Source organism: Alosa alosa, chromosome 11 (assembly GCF_017589495.1).
Source record: "Alosa alosa isolate M-15738 ecotype Scorff River chromosome 11, AALO_Geno_1.1, whole genome shotgun sequence".
NCBI classification, from domain to species: domain Eukaryota; kingdom Metazoa; phylum Chordata; class Actinopteri; order Clupeiformes; family Clupeidae; genus Alosa; species Alosa alosa.
In genome coordinates, this window is record NC_063199.1 from 12,262,739 (window position 1) to 12,285,395 (window position 22,657).

Consider the following 22,657-nt stretch of genomic DNA (forward strand, 5'->3'; position numbering starts at 1 on the left):
CCATGGGCTATATGGTGGACATGCACATCCAGAGAGAGAGGTTCTCTTCCCCTCCATCCCTGCGCTCTCCCCTGCATATTTCATAAGGGGGTCTGGAGGTGCAAGCCCTCCACTGCATCCACCACTGCCTCAGAGCAATGAGCAAAGAGCAAATGCCCTCTGCCCTGGACCCTCTACACACACACACAGAGCCTCAACTACCCTGACCGAGTAGCATAGCCCAGTAACGAGACCCAGGATGCCCCCTTGGTGGAACGAGGGAAGAAGAAAGAGAGGAGCTTCCCGATGGAGGACAAGAGAGGAGGGGGAGAAACCTGAGAGATCCCTTGCATCAAACTGGAGACAACATAAAGGACAAATCTGCCACAGCATCTCTCACCGTGGGGACGAGGAGCAGGAATGCAGAGCCTCCCAGTGGTCTGGAGAATGAGTCCTGACCTGCCAGTTCAAAGCCACAAGAGGACTTGGGCACCACTGTTTCTGTGTCTCATATCTGGCTTTCTCTTTAAGTCTGTCTTCTTCATCCCTCTCTTTTTCTCTCTGCCTCAGACAAAAGCTTTGTTCATCCTCTTTGTACATAATAAATAAAATAATAATAAATAATAAAAAGGAAAGAAATGTCCCTTACACAGAGATACACAGAGATGCACAGTTGCACTGTGGCACGAGATTCTTCATGTGACTTCGTTACCAAGGTTACTAATGCCAAAATGATTACAATGATTTGATTAGTAACACCTCTGAAATGCTTTTAGGGTTAAAATGCTCAGCGTGTGTCTGTCTGTAAGTGTTGAATGACTTTGAGTTGTTTTCTTCTGTTGAAGCTGCAGGCCCTTCCTCTAGAGATTAGATATGTGCTTGAACATGTGTGCAGTCAACACCGTCGGTGACCCCCTTTCTGTGGCAGACTCTTGTGTGGGTCATTTGTATAGAAGAGGATCAAAGCCGATTCAAACACAAAGACACTGGCATTCCAGAAATTACAATGCTTCATCAAATATTGCTTTATTCTGTGCATGCCATGTTTATAATAATCTTTTTTTTAAATAAAAATGACAAATGAACAGCTTATACCACATGTAAAAGTATGGTTATAATACATTATCATAACACTTGTTTTAGTAGCACATTTCTTTTTGATCAAAGACCCAATACACTGATAGCAGACACTAGGGGGAATGTGAAGTCCATTGAAGTGGCCTCTCACACAAAGCTTTCCTCCATGTTGGAGCAGAGTAGGAAGGAGTCCACCAGTCTGGGCTTGATGAGCTGCTGGTGGTCAGATGGCTCGATACTGTCGGGACAACCAGCTGCTAAACGCCTCAGTGCAGCCTGGGAACACAGACTCAAAGCGTTGAACACCGGCACACGCCCTTACCGCTCATTTAGACACTTCATGTTCTGTACATTTAAAGGTGCAACAGACAGATTAGTGAAAGTGGTTAAATGCATCTTCAACACATGAAGGACACAAAGCTTCTTAAATGCATTTTAATACTTATGAATGATAGAACGTTGCTCTGTGGACATTGTTGAAGTGAGAACACATCTGGTGTCAGATATTTGATAATGACTACATGCAATTGAGGAGGATAAAGTCTACATTCTATTAATAAATCATTCAATTTAAAATATGTTAGACCTGATAGATATTACAACTCGTGCACAATAATGACTGGTAGAATGAATAAATGAAAAATTTGGGAGGGCAGCCGTGGCCTACTGGTTAGCACTTCAGACCTGTAACCGGAGGGTTGCCGGTTCGAACCCCGACCAATAGGCACGGCTGAAGTGCCCTTGAGCAAGGCACCTAACCCCTCACTGCTCCCCGAGCGCTGTCTGGTTCCACAATACAGGATGAACCACCAGCTCCCTCGCAAAACTTTCTTTTCATATCTATCAAAGCCTCTGAAACTGATTAATCAAAGCCACAGTTAATATTATGGTACACAGTCTACCCTTGTGAAGAGTGCAACATATAGAATATGTATAAAGTGTGCATATTTAAATGCTTTGAATTTCAGGGCATATGCTATCATTTATGCAGGGACTGTGATGGACAAATGGCCAGTTGAAGCCTTATCCTGAGGATGTATAGCCTAATTAATGAGATTAGGGTCCATCTCATGCACTCTGGGGGGCTTCTATCCACAGGGGGACACGGGTGAATCAAAGGCTAGTTATTATAAAAGAAAACTAACAGAGGGGGGAACTGGACGGCCCAGCAGCAAGTGGAAAAGCGGATGGACACTGATGACCTACCAGGCAGGCTACCAGCACTGAGTCACTGTTGTTCCTCTCAGCTGGAGAACGGCACAACTCAATGAGACGAGGGACGGCTGTGGACAGACATGGAAAAGAGAGAAGAGAAATGGTAACTTCATTTGTATTTATTTACATGATACAATTCTGAAACATGATACTTAACTTTAAATATCTTAACTTTATTTTTAAAAATCTACAGTATTATTCACATCTACAGTACTGTAGATACAGAGAACATATTTGTAATGTTGTATTCAGTGAGTATTGTATTGAGTGTTGTGTTAAAAGGTTACTAATGAGCTGCATGGTTAGCCTTGACTCCTCAAGTATGACAGAGAGGAAATGAAGAGGCTTGCACAATCTCATGATTGCTCTCCAAGCAAAGAGTCTACAGTCATTGGTTGCAATGACAGAGCAGAGTTTGCTATTCCCCCTTTTTAAATGCAAATTTCAGATAGGATCATTGTCTCGTGACTATCTGTTAAAGTACATACACAAAATTCCATGTCTTTCAGAAGAGTCCCTTTTTGTGACATTTGCGTCAATTTCCACATCTCTCAGATCCAGAAATGGCCTCAGATCACAAGTAAAATTTGATCGGTTCATCCCAACAGTTCTATTCCTTATAATGGAGAGGTTATTTCTTCTCTTACTTGAATATGCTGTGACAATATTAGTATAATGACAACATAATACCAGACCACTGAAATTTAGCTGGTGCCATCTAAATTGTAGCTTGGTTTAACCAGACTTAACCAGAGTTAACTTTGAAATCATTGGCCTAACCAATCACATTGATCAGGGCAGTCAGGAAACAATGGATTTAGGCCTACCTTTGGTGTACATAAATGTACACATTCTTCAGACTTTTTTTATGTTTGCAGACAATGCTACTACCATTTATCACAGCTACTGTCAATTTCAACTACTCTAACGTTATCCCTTCTCGTCACTGATTGGCTAGCCACCCTGGTGTCTGAGGGAAACGTTGGTGTATTATCAGGTGCCAGACTAATATCTCAGTAAAATGAAAATAATCAGAGATACTAGGTGGGCAGGGTCACACTATCTAAATTGTAGAGCTTAACCTATTTCTACCTAACCACAGACAATACTGTAGGGCATACCTTCACATCTGTGCGGTATCTTGACTTCTCTGTGTGACTGGCTAAGGCTGTAAGGGTGGTAGTGTGTGTTTGTAATGACAAAAGTTGCAGAGACACAAAGGAACACTGTGGCCTTGACACAAACGTGCTTGTGCAAGGAGGGATGTTGTGGTAGGCCCTGTCAGCCCTCTCAGCCCTGAGCAGAGGCATATCAGTAGTAATTGCGTGCAACCTTTCCTCCTCATGTAGGACTGTCATCAGGAGTGCTGAGATTGCTGGTACCCGCTGGCTGGGCATCTGGCATGGGCATGCTCATCCTCCCCTTGCTATCTTAAGGGTTTGCTGTTTCTCATGAGCGCATACAGTACCTGTCATATACAGTACTGCTTCAATGAAAACACCGTCATTCACCTTTGCTGTCAGAAAGGTACCATCTGCTAAAATGGCACTAAATCCAACTATATTTCATAACTCATTTACTACAAAGGTGGGTTAATGGCTCACTTTAAAAAAGGCCGATAGCCAAGCTCCACAACCATTTCCATGATCCTATGGGCAGGTATACGTTGAACTGACACCCTACCGGACTGTGACTTCAATAAGTATGCAAGTTCCTACCTTACAACTGGACTGGACTATGCAAGTACAGTAGGAGTTAAGGGGACTTCATCTAGCCATTTCAGGTCCAAAACGGTGCCTGCACTTTTAAGGACTCCAAAAGTCAATACTTTTTTATTTCATCTTCGAGAGCCAGAGTATGTCATTTGCCAAGGTCAACTTGTTTGAGTTCCCCCCCACCACCCAGTCAAGTTTGGAAACTTCATCATGACAAAGACACTGGTTTGAAGACGGTAATACTTGCACTTATCATCTCAAGGTCATTTCTCAGTGGGAGTTAGCGTCCTCTTCATCTTGAAATTGAATTGAAAAATTCTTTGATTTGTTTTTGAAGCTCTGCACAAATTACCTTCCTTCATCATTCCACTTTGAGATCTCTATACTAGTTTAAGTGAATGCCCTCTCTTTCAAAGACTCATTTAAAGACCAAGGTTCAAACTAAGTTTTGGAAGTGGGCCATGGTTCATAACATCGTCCCTCCCTGAGGGTTATCAGTTCTTCCTTGCATGGGTGTCTTTCTGACATACCAGATATCCAACTGGACTGGACTGGATCTGAATCACTGATTTCTATGTTTATGTGTGTGTGCACTAACTAGGCTTACACAACAATTTGCAAAGACCAGATTCAAAATCTGTCTGATTCAAAGTTGGGTCAAAATCATACAGTGTCTGCTTGGCATAAGTCGGCACCAATCAGAGGCTTCACCCTTGACTTTCATGTGATAAGCCGATGTGGTATGATAAGAATGCAGTTTTGAATGGGTATGTGCAGATGTGTATATGTGTGTGTGTGTATGTGTGTGTGTGTGTGTGTGTGTGTGTGTGTGTGTGTGTCAATCCTACCCTGTAGCTGGATGGCCGTCTGAGCCACCTCAGGGTCTCTGCTGAGTCGAGCCAGTGTGACGGCGGCCTTCTGCTGCACGCGCTCACACGCTGCCCCCTCGGACGGGCTGGACGACGTGGGCTTCTCCCCCAACAGCAGCAGCAGACGCTCGATCCCTGCAACAGCATGGACACACACACACATCACACACTGCATTCACTAATCACACTCACACCATTCACTAATCTGCAACAGCATGGACACACACACACATCACACACTGCATTCACTAATCACACACACATATCACACACACCATTCACTAATCTGCAACAGCATGGACACACACACACATCACATACTGCATTCACTAATCACACATACATATCACACACACCATTCACTAATCACACACACACATCACACACATATTTCACTAATTACACACACATAACACACAGAATTCACTAATCACACACACATATAACACACACCATTCACAAGTAATCACACACACACATTGGCGTGTTGGTGTGTGGTTTCTACTACTATTACCCAATATGTCTATAATAATGATATATAAGTATATATATATAAGTATATAGTATATATACTCTTTTGCTCCCGTGAGGGAAATTTGGTGTCTGCATTTATCCCTATCCGTGAATTAGTGAAACACACTCAGCACACAGTGAAGTGAAGCACACACTAATCCCGGCACAGTGAGCTGCCTGCAACAACAGCGGCGCTCGGGGAGCAGTGAGGGGTTAGGTGCTTTGCTCAAGGGCACTTCAGCCGTGCCTACTGGTCGGTTACAAGTCTGAAGTGCTAACCAGTAGGCCACAGCTGCCCCCATGTATGTGATGTATGCTTTTTCTTAATCAGAAGACTGCATACTCATAAACATATGCAAAAACATCCCCAACATACACAAAAGTTCCTTTTTGTAATACTCGAGTCAGTAAACTTTTCAAACAAATCATTGAAATTGTGTGACGCTAAACAGCTTCTTATTGCCATCTAGTGGTGAAAAGTAGAATTTTGGTTTTCTTGTAAACATGAGAATGAGCAGAAAGAAGCAGGTGATTGCTGAAAGGAAGAGTGTGTGGTGTCTGTGGGGGAGAAGTGTATGTATGTATGTACTGTATGTGTGATGGCTGAGACAGCTGTGAGGGAGAGCCAGATGACTCAGATAAATCACTGGTAACTACATGAACTCATTCAGAGGAATTAGGAATGAGGGGACAAGCTGGTCTGAGAGCAACTATGTGCAATGTAAAGTTCATGAATGCAAGAAACTAATAGAGAAGTAAACATGTTGTACTGAAATGTATATTGCTATCCATAATAGTATATTATTACTTGTAGTGTTTGGTCTAGGTCAGGGAGTTTTCAGAGTAACATATTGGTGGTTTTCGGTGCTTTTTGCAGCCTGCTAATGGGAATTGTGGAGAAAATATGCATTAAAACCAGCAGGAAAAACAAAAGATAAGGTCTGATAAATTTGAATTGGACTATAACATAGGGAGGGTTTGTTTTAATCCAAAGTAAATTGTGGTGGATTGACGTTTCCAGAGACTTGCTACAGTAATACACACCTTTCTCCTGCAACACCTCTGGTGCACACTGCTCCAGCACAGACAGATTCGCCAGTATGGTCACAACCTTCACACACAAATACCAGAGGGACTTTTATTAGAGGAATGAAGACTTGCATTGTGTAAGCAAAATCATCACCAAATTGAATCACACAAATGCTGTAGATTACTATATGGACTTCTTTTTGCAATCTGAAGTTGGTAATAAGTTGGTATGTTACATAGCAGCAGCTTAAAAAGCTTTCAATGCACTGAATCAGTTTTGGTTCAAATGTAATGACTCAAAGCTTTGTGTTACCCTTATTTAAGTGTGTGTGTGTGTGTGTGTGTGTGTGTGTGTGTGTGTGTGTGTGTGTGTGTGTGTGTGTGTGTGTGTGTGTGTGTGTGTGTGTGTGTGTGTGAGAGAGAGAGAGAGAGAGAGAGAGAAAGAGAAAGACAAAGAGACAAAGAGAATGTGTTGTTTTGTTTTTTTTCTTTGTCCTCCATCCTTCTTCTTCTATCCTCTATTCCCTATGGATATGTTATATACATCTATGTATGTTTTGTATGATTGCTTTGCCAATGCTAATGCCAGTTTTTGTCATGCCAATAAAGCACCTTTGAATTGAATTGAATTGAATTGAATTGAATTGAATTGAGAGAGAGAAAGAGACAGAGAGAGTGAACCTGGTCTTTAGAGTAAGGTGTGTCCACCCTCTGGCGGTCGCAGCAAGCCTGCAGGAGGATATGGATGGCGTTGAGCTGCAGGAGGATCTCACAGGCCATGCTGTCATAGAAGGTGATGTTGGCCAACGCTGCGGACGCCAGCAGGAACACTTCCCCACAGGAGGCGCTCTCACACAGCTCTGGAGGACACACACACGGAAACAACACAGTGCACACACACACACACACACACACACACACACACACACACACACACACACACACACACACACACATATATATATAAAACAACAGTGAGCAAGGGAACACACAACAGTGCCCACAAACTCAGTCTACATTCACATATAAAACAATCTGATGAATATTGACAAATTGGATTTCTAATACAATGCACATGTATTAAAGCCCATAAAATACAGTATTTGTAATGTATGTATAATGTATGTAGATGAATGAAAGGATACAATCACTTGCAAAAATACAGGAATACATCCTCAGATTGGTGTGTTGACTCTTTAAAAAAATGTATCAAGAATTCAACCAATTTCCCAGCCTCCCCAACATACATACACACATGCATGCATCCACTGGCTGGTCAGCACCCTACTCACTGATGAGAGCCGTGACGATGTCCTGCATGCTCTCCAGGAAGCTGGCCAGGTGCTGAGTGGAGGTGTGGTGGGGGGAGGTGATCTGGGCCACCACGGCGGCCGCCTCTGCCCGCGCCGCCTCCGCACACGACTCGTCTGTTAGGATGTCTGCCAGGCACAGGATCCCGTCCACCTGCTCAAACACACACACACACACACACACACACACACACACACACACACACACACACACAGACACAATGGATGATCAGTAACTTGTATCTGTCAAATCAGGGAGATTGCCCTGTAAATAATGTCATGTGAGTGTCCTGGTGGAAGACCAGAGTCATTCTTCTCACTAATTGGAAGTGGAATTGCACAGCATGAAAGACTAGTCTACTTATGTAGAATAAAGGATGGCCCTTTGTCTCATTCAACCAATATAGCTGTGTTTGCACCCCTCCATTCCTTTTTCTATTTTTAGAAGATGCGTCTTGCTTATATTTTGGGGGCAGCTGAAAGTGCTGAGCATCACCCCATGGGCAGCCCTCCAGTGTGTTTAATTGTCTTGTAATATATTTAAGTGAGACAGAAGCAGCCCAATAAAAGCCAAGTTTATGGCAGCCTGCTGCAGTACTGCTGCAGGAGGCACTTACAAATGGTTACTAAAACCATTTAAGTCTGCCACTTCTCAGTCCAAACCAGTAGAACATCACAGTAAGAAAAACAAAACGTGGGCAAGTGTGTGTGTGTGTGTGTGTGTGTGTGTGTGTGTGTGTGTGTGTGTGTGTGTTTGTGTGTGTGTGTGTGTGTGTGTGCGTGCGTGGGTGCAAGTGTGTGTGTGTGTGTGTGTGTGTGTATGTGTGTGTGTGTGTGTGTGTGTGTGCGGCGCGTGCGTGTGTGTGTGTGTGTGTGTGTGTATGTGTGTGTGTGTGTGTGTGTGTGTGTGTGTGTGTGTGTGTGTGTGTGTGTGTGTGTGTGTGATTCGCAGGTATGAACTGCAACTGCAAGTGTGAACACTACAGGTCTATGGGTTCCTGTCACATACAGCAGAGGGCATGTACTGCCCACATGGGGGCAATGTTTCATAAAATATGAGCTGCAGGCTCCTGCTCTTTCATCACTGCAGGCTCATGCTCTTTCATCACTGCAGGCTCATGCTCTTTAATCACAGACATTCACTGTGCGGATCTGTAATATCTGTGGCAAATGTTTGAATTGTATACATTTGTAAAACAAAACATTTTTTATGACAACATTGAGCAAGTACAGTATACAATATCTGACATTTTTGAAAAGCCATGTAATTCGCTCTCTTAATAACTACTTCACAGGAACATGGTTTGATATGTCATCATCATCATCATGGAACTAGATGTCCTGGTTGTTCAATGGGACTGTGTGAGAGTAACCTAGTTATGCAACAGAGTTGCACAAATAAACTGTAGAATTGTGCAAAACCATGTTATTAAACCGATCATTTCATTTATTAAATACTGTACCTGTAAAGAACTATCAGTATTTACTTTCTTAAAAGAAAATAATGTCTATCATGGCTATAGAAGTTAAAGAAAAACATTATCAAGTAAGCCTAAATTATTGTTTTATGATATTTGTATTGACACATTTATTATCATACTTGTCCAGGTTTATTTATAATAGTAATGATGGTTGTGTTACTGAATATAATTGTACTGATTGTAATGATAAATAATATCCACTCGTGAATGTCTGCGTGCATCGCGTCTCAATAAACCAGTCAGATGGAGCTCATGTGGACAGGTCTGGGATACTCACTGAATTCAATTCGTCAGTGCCTTTCTGTACGTCAGCTCGCTGGCACATCCCAAAAGATGGAGTTGATCAGTAGTGACGCACGTGAGTGTGTGGACCTCACCCCCCCTCCCCTCTCTTCTTATGGAAATACACTGAACTCAGGTGAACTTTCAGCACATCCTCTTCAACTTTCTCAGAGTCCAGTTTTACATGAACTCGGGTTGTGTTGTTGCTGGCATGGCGCATAGCATACCACGCTATAATGCATCACCCTTCGTATTCTTGGGCAGATATGCCTCAAAAATGACACTGGGTGAGGTAGTGGCATCATGTCAAACCTCCACACAGCACCTTATAGATAACATATAGAAACCATAGGATTTGTGAGGAGTGTGGAAGACATTTCTGATGACAGTGACAAGTAACTGAAGCTTAGCGCGCGGCTCACTGCAGCTCAGAAGTTTGTGTGACAGAGGCTCCCGAGGCTCCGTCTCCGCGCTGGCTCCATCATTATCCAGCTCTCACGCGCTACACCTGGCTGCTCCTCTCCCTGCACTCACAGCTGTTGTGCAACAACAACCACTAGTGAGCTGGGAAGAGCTCATCAGGGTACTGTGTGCTGCTTTCTTAGGAGGTGTGAGTTTGGTGCGCTTTCCATTGTGTGTGAATGCTGGAAAATGTGTTGCGCTTTACAAGGCCGACTTCTGTTAAACATTTCACACATCAGTAATTATCCAATTACTGTAACTAGCTTGAATCAAAAACAGTATGATTTAGAGTAGTCAGACAGAGAGAGAGAGAGAGAGAGAGAATGTCTGTCTATATGTCTGTGTGTATAGTGTGAGTGTGTGTGTGTGTGTGTGTGTGTGTGTGTGTGTGTGTGTGTGTGTGTGTGTGTGTGTGTGTTGTGTCTGTGTCTGTGTGTGAGAGAGACTGAGAAACAATCTTTCTTTGTCCAGGAGATCTTTCAGTACCCTAATCCAGTCGTATTTTTCAAACCCTGACATTCCGGCCCTTTCCCACTGTTAGCATGTTCTCAGCTGTGAAAATAAACCCCACTGGTGAAATAGGACCACAGAGGGGAGGGGACCACAGCCGTCTGGCTTTACCTGCAGCACGGCCGTGTAAACACCGACGTCTGCCCCAAACAATGGCAGTCTGACCTGTAGGTATTGTGTGTGTGTGTGTGTGTGTGTGTGTGTGTGTGTGTGTGTGTGTGTGTGTGTGTGTGTGTGTGTGTGTGTGTGTGTGTGTGTGTGTGTGTGTGTGTGTGTGTGTGTGTGTGTGTGTGTGCATGCTGTGTGTGTGTGTGTGTGTGTGTGTGTGTGTGTGTGTGTGTGTGTGTGTGTGTGTTGTACTGCACCTTCTCCAGCTGGTTGATGCCTTCTTCCACACAGCAGATGGAGGCTACTGTCCGGAGCGCTTGAGCGTAGAGGCTACTGAAGCAGTCCTGTCTGCAGATCTTAAAAAGGACCACCACTGCTCCCTCCTGCCAACACACACACACACACACACACACACACACACACACACACACACACACACACACACACACATTGAAACACATACACAAACACACACATCCTTATGTATGACCAGATGTAGTCTCTGTTTTTCTGTCTAATTTAGTGTAATCTAATCTAATCTAATCCAATTCTTGCAACTATTTATTGGATTTTTTCAAAGATGCCATTATTAGTCCTGCCCACATCAGAGATTTATTCGGTGATCACTGGAGGGAAAACATCACACAAACACACTGCGGTGGGAAAAAAAAATGTTTACCAAGATCCTCCACTCCACATTTGCTGAGTGAATTACACACGCAAAATAGAGATAAAAATTACCTATGAGACCAGGTAACTATGGCCATTATCCCAATCAGACCCATTATCCAGGCTGACACTGCTTTCTTTCCTGATAAGGCCACGCACTGCCCCTTTGGAGTGGCTCATCTGGAGCCACTCCACCTGACCGCCTGCCTACTCGGCCCACTCCACCAGCAAACACACGGATCTGAGCCCCCTCTTCCTCCTCCTCCTCCTCCTCCTCCTCCTCCTCCCCACATCCCAGAGCATCCTCCTACCCACATCCTCAGCCTCAGTCACTCAGCTTCACACACCAGTTCAATCACTGCTCAAAATGAATTCTTCCCTCTCTCATGCTCACTCTCTCTCGCTCTCTCTCTCTTTCTGTGTATGTGTGTGTGTGTGTGTGTGTGTGTGTGTGTGTGTGTGTATGTGTGTGTGTGTGTATGTGTGTGTGTGTGTGTGTGTGTGTGTGTGTGTGTGTGTGTGTGGGTTATAGACGTATTTCCTTCCTTGTGTTCCAGTGTGTGTGTTCCAAAAGCAGTGTGTGAGTGTGGCAGGGACCAAGGCACATCGGCGCGGCGCGGTAATGAAGGGAATGTGTCCCACCCCTGAGTAGGGTCACAGAGAGGATTCCATTCAGACGAGAGCAAACAGGCGGCACAAAAATGAAATGGATGCGTGGAGTGGGACTGCTCAATCTCTTGATGTTCCAACAGACAAAACAAAGGAAACTACAAAAGACAGATTTAGGACTTAGCCTAATGCATCGCGTGCATAGTGCATATTGAAACTGACGTGCCATGTGTAAAAATAACAACCAAAACACAAAAATAGAGAAGGTGCTGAAAGAAAGCTAATAAAGAAAGAAAGAACGAGAGAAAGAAAGAAACTGTGTTAGAAATGTGTTGTAATGTCTCACTGGAGTAAATAGGTTGTGGCAAACTGACGCCACTCCCACCCTCAGCCTCTGCTAAATACAGAATACTATGAGTCACCAAGAGATCCATTATTTGACTGAGAAACTAAGTTTCCTTAGATTTACTTTTTGGATATGACATTTCCATAGGTACTGTATTTAGACACACTACACATTACAATACTCGAACTACAGTAAGTGACCTTCCAATTAAAGACTTCTAAAAGTATTTTGGATTATTATGATAATTATCCTAAAAAGAGACAATATTCAACCCGGAAAAAATATATATGTTTGATGGCTTTCATGGTTTTCATTTAAAGTATGTAAAATTGTTTTAGATTTTCAATACAAAAAGTTATTTAAAGTGTCGCCTGCAGATTGAACACTCACTGATTTACACTCACTGTTTTTAATTGTAGTCATTTGAAAAATACTACGTAGTATAATATCCCAAGTGTCTGAAGAGCAGTTGGAAAAGTAAGGCTCTGTAATCATGCATGATAATGAAACTGTTGTCTGTCAGCTGTAATCTGGGGTCCCACTGTTGTGGTTAGTTTGATGCTAAATCCCTCCTTTCCTTGGTTGAATGATGCATATCCAGAGTCTTCAACTGTATCTCAACAAATCAATCAAATGAAAAGCTACTATACCAGTGGGATTACTTCAACCTGTCCAGATTGGGTATATTTATGGACGAGCCTGTTATTTATCATGCATGTCGGACCAGAGCAGACCCTCTGTGGCAGTGTCATGTAATTTAATTAATGGTATCTTGGTTGAGCTCACCGTCATGACCTCTGCCTGTACTTAGTCCAGTTGGACACAGCAGGACAAACACAATCCCACTGCCCTAACATCCTGTCAACAGTTTTATCTCTTATAAGGCTGTGCGGAAAACGTCGGGTTTAGCCATAACCGTGTGACCCAGATCTAACCTCCATCTTACAGATTTGTTTCAGGAAAACATTATAACTAAACCCACAGAGAAATATTACATATCCATTTAAGAGGAAATATAAGCACATAAGCTACTAGTCCATTTTCATGAGAACTCATTTAAAAAGGAAATGGCTCCAAATCTTTTGCATATAATTTAATTTCTTAACGTCATCATTAAAAAGCAGTCAGTGTGGGTGAAGGATGTGGATGGGTAAGGGAACGAGATCAGACGATACCTCTGCAACAGCCTGCATTATGATTCAGTATGTGTATGGGCTCCCCCATTTAAAACACATGTGATTACACAATCCCCACCGGGAGAAAGGGGAAAGTTAGACAGAGAGAGATTGAAACTGAGAGACAGACAGATGGTGAAAGCAACAGAGCAAGGTAGAGTCAATAGTCTGAGAGAGAGAGAGAGGGAGGGAGAGAGAGAGGGGAGGGAGAGAGAGAAGGGAAAAAGAGGTAAAGCTCCACGTCTAAATGAAATGCAGATGTCAACAGATGTCCACAGCTGTGGAGGCCCCAGCACTCCTGTGTCCGACTGTCATGGTGGAGACCGCAGGCCGGCCACTGACAGAGCACAGGCATGCCCGTCACACAGTGATCAATACCGCACTCTAATGGGACCGGACAGTATCGATCGCCTCCATTCAGGGAAGAAGAGGGATGAGGGGGGGGGAATAATCGCATACCCAGGAAGAGTCTTATCAAGCCGGGTCTTGGCTGCGCGCAGGTCTGCTAATGGCCAGAGGGACACAGAGCCCAGCGCTGGGGTCTCGCTTATCTCCTACGCAGCTAAGAGAAAGGCTATTTATAACTGGGGTCAGGTAGGGGGGCGGGGGAGCAGTAAAACGTCAGCGGGGAGAGGACCGATGCCAAGAGTGAGAGTGTTAGTCTAGGAATGCGACAAAGCAAGACACTTAGACAGCACAGGCTGAAGTAAACAGATGTGTGTGTGTGTGTGTGTGTGTGTGTGTGTGTGTGTGTGTGTGTGTGTGTGTGTGTGTGTGTGTGTGTGTGTGTGTGTGTGTGTGTGTGTGTGTGTGTGTGTGTGTGTGTGTGTGTGTGTGTGCACGTGCATGTGTGGTGTGTGGCTGTCTTAAGGTGGAAACTTATCATGTGCAAACCACACATTGTGCTAAGAATAAATCTCTGAGTCACTTTTGGACAGGTGAAATCTGGCATCTCTTTTAACTGTTTGGATTCATTTTTTTTTCTGGAAGTAAACAGGACATTTCCCAGCAGTCTTTGAGATCATAGTGCCCAGATGAAGCATGACACTTGGGTTGGACACTTGCTCACCTTGGCGATGATGCTGCAGAGCTGCGGGCCGTCCTGTGTGAGGGACAGCAGGTTGCTGATGGCACTGCCAATGGTGTAAACATTATCGGACGCCTCCATCTGCCTGATCAGAATCTGACACAAACACAAACCAAGGGCACTTGCTCAGTGGAAAGTTCAGACATCTAAATCTCTGCTTTAATTGCTACTGATGGTGTGTGTTCCCATGAGTCAATGTGTCTATTTGCCTGTGTCTGTCTAGGGGTGCACATGTCTGGGCATGCATGTGTATACCGTACGTGTGATGATTACATTAACAACACATTTCCTGTATACTGTTGTCAAACTGCAGTAAACTAAAGACTAAGTGGTTGTTTTACTCTCGGTCTCTGCATGTGACCGACTTACATACGGAAACACTCACCAACAGTTCATAGACATATGCTCACCTGAATTTCATTGGCGAGGGCCATGTCAATCATTTGGCTGAACGAATCACTGACATCCGTGAGGATCTCATGAATGGCTTCCTTCATGGACTTGAGGAAGTATTCATCCTCAGTGTGGAGGCACCTAACAGTATCATTTCACATGGGAGGAACACAACACACAAATAAATAGATTGCCAATGCAAAGGGTCCAATTGTTCCTTATTATTATACTGCTCTTCACAATGCTATACGCTGCATTGACTTGAATGGGATTTCCCAGCGTTCTACGGTAAAATATTTTCATGTACTGTAATTACCGCTGCAAACACATAATTACCACTGTCAATGGCAACGGGTTTTGTGCTGCTGATTTAAGTTTTTCACATCACTCCGCAAGTAGTCCGGTCACTTCTTGCATTTGAACTTCATTCAAAACTGAAAGCAGACGGTTGATCAGCTGTGTTCTAAAGAATGTTTGATTCAAGTTCAGCCTGTGTTATTTAACTATTTGTTTCTCAGCAAAAGCCATGGCGAAACGGTAACAAATAAGTGTAAAGAGACATATCGTGGAGTTTATTTTTTTTGTTTTGGCAAGTAGCCCCGTATAATAAAGCGGGATAATGTATAGAACGCCCGGTCATTATTGGGAAAATAAGTCCCTTCAGGGCTGAAGCAAGTCCCCTCGGCCCTGTCGGACTTATTTTCCCAATAATGACCGGCGTTCTATACATTATCCCTTACATATTACATCCTATTTCTATATCATTTAAAGTTATAACAATCATACATACACGGGGCAGCCGTGGCCTACTGGTAAGCGCTTTGGACTTGTAACCGGAGGGTTGCCGGTTCGAACCCCAACCAGTAGGAACGGGAACTTGAGCAAGGCACCTAACCCTTCACTGCTCCCCGAGCGCTGCTGTTGTAGCAGGCAGCTCACTGCGCCGAGATTAGTGTGTGCTTCACCTCACTGTGTGTTCACTGTGTGCTGAGTGTGTTTCACTAATTCATGGATTTGGACAAATGCAGAGACCAAAGTTCCCTCACGGGATCAAAAGAATATATATACTTATACTTATACTTATACTTATACTTATACATCTTTCTGATAGCAAACTTGTCAGTAAAGTCATATCATACATATCCACTGTCCACTGAAATCTAGTCCTATTCCATATAAACTCACCTCTCAGTAATGGTGGTCAGCTCCATGCACTTCTCCAACAAAGACTTCTCATACTGTGTAACAAGATAGGGATGCAGACAAACATTAATTAAAATATTGTGCTTTTGCTTTTGGACCGTGACATAAGCCACATAATCACACAGCTGACCGTATCGCACACCAATAACTGCACAAGGCCACAACTTTCAGTGGCATACATGCAGACACACACACACACACCAAACACATATGCACGCACACAGGAAATCAAATGGATGAAATGCATTATTCAACTGGTTTCTGGGTAAATGGATGTTATGAATCCAGACAAGCCTGCACTGCTGTGTTGTGTGTGCATTATGCAGTGACGGTGTCTCTTGACCGGCTCATTTGGAGTGAAGTAACACACACTCCCTCTCATCTCACCGCCACCCTGAGATGGCCTCCAGGTCCAGTCCTCGTGCTTGGGCACAATTACACTCCTCTTCAAAGCTGCATCTCATTGCTAGGCCATAGGCATTTAGGCTTGCTCACATTTCCCCCCAAATACAAAGCAGTGAACCGAGAGATGTTTTTCCTGTTCTGCAAAGCATTACAGTATGTTGCTATTTTCATAATACAAAATTATCATATTTCCCACATAAGGCTGTCCGATTAAGAAAACATGAAAAAATGAATAAACCAGAAGAAGCGTCATCCATTATTACTGAATTCAAATGCCCCCACTATCCCTTTGTAACTCATTCACAAAGTCTCTGGTGTTTATAGCGTCTAGCTTTAGTTACAGTGTTACAACACTTTGATATATAATGTAACAACACATCTATGCTTTGGAAATGCAACATGTCTGTGGCACAAAAAACCTTTTGGCATTTTGGAACTCTATTGGCAGAGGATGTTGTGCTGTTGCTGTCCTAGTCAATACATAAGATATAGGAATATACAGTATAACATGAAATAACATTACCATTTCCACAGCAAAATCAAGTAAATAATATAGTTTATGTTTTTTAGCAACGCTGCTGCTTATCATGTTTAGGTGTCCAGACAAAGTCACAAAGGCTGGACACAGCACAGCCAATGCACCTCTTGTTTTCTCGTGGAACTCTCACCTTCTGCATCTCAGATGGGGTGGTGCGCGTGGCACCGTACTCATGCACGAGCGAGCGCACGTGGCAGTTGGTGCGGACGGCGGTGCTGTGCACGCGCTGCCACCGGCCCTTCTCCAGCCGCTGGAACATCTTGCCCAGCTCCGTGCTGACCACCAGTGCCCGCTTCAACAGCGTCTGCAGGTTGTTGCGGGTGACGTGGTCCCCCCCAGCCCCCGTGGTCCCGGATACGATGAGCTCGCCTTGCCCGGCGTCCTCCTCTACGCCGATGGGCTTGGACTGGAGAACACACATGCACTCCACCTCTGTCATGTGGCGCAGGTCCTCCATCCACCGCTGCACCGAGTCCACCTGGATGGCATGGATCCTGCCGTAAGCACACACACACACACACACACACACACACACACACACACACACAAACACACGGTTGTATGATTTGCATAGAACATTTATTCCCAAAAAGTCACTGTTTCCAGTGTTTCACCAAATGGCAAATCACCATACACCACGGTTATTAAATATTCCTGAGCTAAAAAAAACCCCTCTGTTCTCTGACATATCTGCTGTGAGAGTAATAAGAAAAGCCACAGAAAGCTATGAGAAAGCCCATATCCAAAGTGTCCCAGCATCACTAATGGGAGGTGTGAGAGAGGACTAAAGATCTGGTTATTACAGAAGAGCCCTTTCAATAAAGGTTCCAGCCAATCGATGCAGCCTGATCAAAGCCCCGACTGTACATCATGACAGAGGCATTAGCCAGCAGTGGAGAGGAGCAAAAAGATTTCCTCTGCAATGCTGGAGCTTAATGAGTGGGACTTAAAGGGGGGATTCCCTCAACCTCCCAGGAGATCAGTAAAATGAACACACCATTACAGCCACAGGAAGGACGATCTATTGCCTCTGAGAACACCCCTAACCCTGAGCAAACGGAAGGACAGGCCTCCAATAACGCAGTCCCCCTCTCCTCTCCTCAACTAATAGCCATATATCATCTGTGCCCTACCACCCACACACTGCATCAAATGGGGGCACTTCTCTGACGCCACAGCTTCTCTAATGTGACTGGATGAAGGTATGGAGAGCCCCGCTTTCTGTCTGTTTAACAACATGTTAATATACACAAGTGCAAGTACCTGCTGTCATTTCAATAGACCTTCATTCAAATGTTCAGAGGTTTAACAGCTTATTCAGCGTAACACAGAAATTGTTAGTGGCAATAGGCAATGCTTTATAATTCTTTTCTGCTCTTGATGCTAAAGTGGCATGTGACCTTTGTATAGTTTAATGACATTTTGAGGCCATACATCTAATATATGACAGAGTATTTTCCTGGAAATGTAATGAAATGAGGTGAGACAGAGGGAGAGAGAGTATATGTGTTTTGTCATAATATCTTTATGAAATAACTCCAGTTTAATTTCAACCTACAAATACAACTCATTTCATGACTATGACTCATATTTTCCTGTATGGGAATACATGTTGTATGTATGTACAGTAAACCACTATACCTACCACCTCTATTGTGTCAAGCTAATAACAAATGGCCAAAAGAACATTCTGTATGAATAGTGAATGTGAGCAGGTGGAACCACCAACACATAACTGTGAGATCAGACTGCTGGGCTGAGAAAGAGCCAGCCAGGTCTGGTGAAAGAGTGCACATGTGAGCATCAGAAGAACAGAACTGACATTCCACACAAGTGTGGGGCCCAATTAGCGAGTGGAGAGCTCGTCGATCCCTTTAGCAACGTCACTCTAATCAATGCCCTGTCTCCCACAGGTCAGGAACACACAGCATGCACTGCAATGCTGCTGGAGGGGTGGGGGCGGGGGAACCACTGGGTTGCCTTTTCCACCATTAATCAGAGGGGAGCGCCATACAGCCACACACCACCCAGCCACGCACCCCCCAGCCGCCCACAACCCAGACGCCCTCGTTGGATGACGACTAATGACTGGCACGGCCCAGCTAAAAGAGAGAGGCAGAGGTCACATTCCTTAATTGGTCGTCATTTGTTTCACAAGCCCTGCTGTTGCACCCCCATGGCTTTTTAGCAGAGGGACAAAATTAAAATGATACAAACATGTACATTTGTGCCCCTGTGGTTGTAACGCTCTAGTTCTATTTGTAATTTGTGCATTTTTTTGGGGGGGAAAACATCTCATTAGCTCTGATGACTGGATGGGCAAATGATGTAGCCATGAAGGCTGTCTAGTCCCACTTGTTTCAGACAACATTTTTGCCTGATTTACAGATTTTATCTGTAAATATTTTGTCTCTTCTTTTGTTTTTGCATTCATGTTTTTTTCATGTTTACAAAAGAAATGTGTATCTGGGGCGCATCTAATCAAACATGCTCTGGAGTTGCTTCTCTCCTGGCATATCCACGTGGAAAGAATCACAAGGCTTCAGGAAATCAACATGATAATTGGTTTGTTTTATGGCCTGGGTGAAATAGCCTACTCTTCATAGCAAGAAATGCTAAATATTTACATATCTGACTGTGGATGGGGTCAGTCTGTGCTGGCTTGGTTATTGCAGTGTTGTGAGGACGAGGCCTCCCCACCTCCCTCTCTTCTGCCTGGGCCACTAAAGACACTCCAGGCCCCCGGAGGAGAGCCCACACTCCTCCACTCACTGCTGGAGTGGCCATGAGTTCTATTCAGACACTACGAGGCACCCTGGGCCAGTCCACGGACACGGTGAAGGACAGTAGGAGAGACAGGACCCCCGGGCGTCCAACTCGCTGCCTCTCCACACACAAGCATCCTTCATTGGGAGGTGAGAGCCAATCCAAATTGAGATCATTAACCTTTAACTAGAGCCAGTCCATGATGGGCAGCCAAATCAGGAGAGGCCGTTAACCTCTAAAGAAATGCCCACCCTTTACCTTATATCCAGTTATGATACCCACCCTTTACTTTACTTACTGTATGTCCAGTTATGATACCCCTGCTTTAACTGACCTCAGTCAACAGTCTTTCCTTCACACCCTTGACCCTTTCAGCTACCACACTCATACAGTAGATGAGAGCCCACTTGCTAAAGAAGAGTGGTGTGAATGAGCAAAAATGCAGGTCAGGGTATAATACAGGAGCTAACTGAAATCTGCAGGTCAGTTGAATCTCTGCCTCATGGCAAACTCAGAGGAGCTGTAATTACAAAGGCAATGCCCTTCAAGGAGGTGCTTTACCAGTCTTTAATATAACGTCTGAACAGCTTCTCTTTTTTCATTGGTTTGCAGTGAGAATAAATAGCTAGCATCTCTTTGCTTTTTTTTGTATTCCAAACTCTCAACCCCCGGTTATCATTGCGACAGCACTGCATCTGCTGGCCTGTGACGTGTTGACTGTGAACCAGGACAGTCTTATGTTCAGTGTGGATGAGCCCTCTTAGCAGAGCTGCCTCCGTGACTCACTTCGCTGGGCTGGCACAGCCAATCTTCATCAGTGGGGCTCACCGTTAATGGGGTGTGATGGTGTGGCCGTAAATGAGCAGCACGTCGGTGCCCTGCCTCCATTTGCCATGTAATTGATGTTAATGTGTGGAGTATGACACGGTGTGGGCTTCCAAACCAAAAATAAAGTGGCACAATGGAGCGACACTGCCAGGGAGCAGAAGGGGAAAGTGCGGGCGGCTAGGAGGTAGCCATCACATAGCATCGGCTAGGAGGTAGCTAGGAGGTAGCCATCACACAGACTCGGCTAGGAGGTAGCCATCATATACTGTAGGAGCATCAATGGACAGCACAGCCAAGCATTAGAGGAAGGAGCTGAGTGCATCAGACTTCATGTAAATAGACAATGTTGACCTACATCTGCAATTAACTCACTTAAATGGTATCTTGGTTTATTCAAGTCAAATGAAGAAAGAATGCAGAAGTTTGAATAATCTCATCAGACACTGCTGATGTGGCAATCCTACCTATTTATAATATAATCCTGGATATGCAATTATTATTGATACAAGAAATAAATTGATTGCTGAACAAAAACTGTGAACATAAATGTACTCTCGGGAATCTATAGCACTGCTGGCTATGGGGATTTTTCCACAGTGGTTGTGAACTACAGTAGGTGTGTCACAAAAGAGACTCTAAAAAGATGACTCTAAAAAACAATATGAGAAGAATGTATCGTGGTGAAAAACTTTATTAATAATTCAGCTGTACTTGTCAGTGACTGGCAGTACTAGCAGTATGAAATTGTACACCACTTAGATCTGGATGTCACCCTGTGATGTGGAATGTTCCTAGAACAGCTTTTAACACACTTTTGGGCCACTCTCTGTCAGAATCCTTTCCTTTCCACGATCTTTGAAAACTTAGAAATAGTTTTTTCTTCAAAATGAGACACCAACACATCAAAGAGATCCATACGATGATAAGATATGAAAACTAAACCCACAGTGATTACGTCATCCTTGTCATTATGATTATTCAAGAAGGAGGATGCTCCTCGCCCTGACTCACTTTTCTCCATAGCATTAACAAATCACAATGACTGTCATCAGCATTCGGCTCTCTGGAATCTATTGACTTTCTGTGGACGAAGGGTCACGGTCGCACCACTCCGATGAGGTAAAGACGTAGAATGTGGAAAATAGAGCCTGCAACTGGGAAAGCCATCAGTGGTTCACCACTAATGGCACTAGCAGGAGAAAGTTGTGCAGACGGCGTACTGGGAGAGTTAGGCGGCGTGACGGAGAGAATAGGAAGCTAAACAGATGGAAGCGGTGACAGAGCAGGCACAGGAACACCTGTTGAGACTGAAGTGTGCCACTGAGTTACCTGGGTGGAGAACGCTAATTGTTCTTTAGAGGGGCATGTGTGTGCTGTGCATCCCGTATGTGTGTGTGTGTGTGTGTGTGTGTGTGTGTGTGTGTGTGTGTGTGTGTGTGTGTGTGTGTGTGTGTGTGTTTGTGTGTGACATGTGTTTGTCTGTGACTGTGTGTATCTGTGTGTGAATTAATACCAGTGTGGGTGGGAGGGGGTGTGCAACAGAAAGCGCAGTACACCCCTGAAGGTATCTTGGCATGACTCATCTGTACCATTAAAATGAATGAGTGAACAGTGAGCCAGGACACACATACAGGATACAGGGCTTCCACCTGCCGCCCAATAGAGCAACGAGCCATGCAGTGCGCATCTGAGCGTACACTTGCGTAAGATGCAGACTAAACAACAATGGGTACTGCACAACACTGTAGAATTACTCTTGATCCCTGATCCAATTACTAAAAAAATTGACATATTTTTCATTTATTTCATTTTCATCATTATTTTTTTATTTTATAAAATCTTCAACTCATACCTAATCTGTTTTTATAACATAAATGAGCCACATGGCTATATCAAATATTTGTATTCCCAGAACTTACGGGAGGGTTGGGGATAATGAGCTATTCAGTACAAAAATTTAAAAATACACACTGCATGCTAGTCCTGGTACTTTCAGTATTCAAAAATAATGGCTGTATAACAACAATTCTATCATTTCTACTACTCCCTGGGACCAGGTGGTCTGCTTTAAAGCCCAACAAACCAGAT

At 44.0% G+C, this 22,657-nt stretch overlaps 1 protein-coding gene across 1 annotated transcript in view; it reads right to left on the reverse strand.

Annotated features, from left to right (window-relative positions):
* Positions 1 to 1,013: 1,013 nt before the first annotated feature.
* The window catches only part of LOC125303581 (protein inscuteable homolog), a 39,393-nt gene continuing 17,749 nt past the window's right edge, over positions 1,014 to 22,657 (reverse strand). The window contains exons 3-13 of the mRNA XM_048257398.1: positions 17,106 to 17,469; positions 16,015 to 16,067; positions 14,847 to 14,970; positions 14,419 to 14,532; positions 10,808 to 10,933; positions 7,690 to 7,861; positions 7,079 to 7,257; positions 6,413 to 6,479; positions 4,835 to 4,990; positions 2,263 to 2,339; positions 1,014 to 1,332 (exon numbers count right to left, since the gene is read on the reverse strand). Of these exons, the coding sequence (XP_048113355.1) occupies positions 1,204 to 1,332; positions 2,263 to 2,339; positions 4,835 to 4,990; positions 6,413 to 6,479; positions 7,079 to 7,257; positions 7,690 to 7,861; positions 10,808 to 10,933; positions 14,419 to 14,532; positions 14,847 to 14,970; positions 16,015 to 16,067; positions 17,106 to 17,469 (1,561 nt within the window). The 3' untranslated portion in view covers positions 1,014 to 1,203. The remainder of the gene's footprint in view (positions 1,333 to 2,262; positions 2,340 to 4,834; positions 4,991 to 6,412; positions 6,480 to 7,078; positions 7,258 to 7,689; positions 7,862 to 10,807; positions 10,934 to 14,418; positions 14,533 to 14,846; positions 14,971 to 16,014; positions 16,068 to 17,105; positions 17,470 to 22,657) is intronic.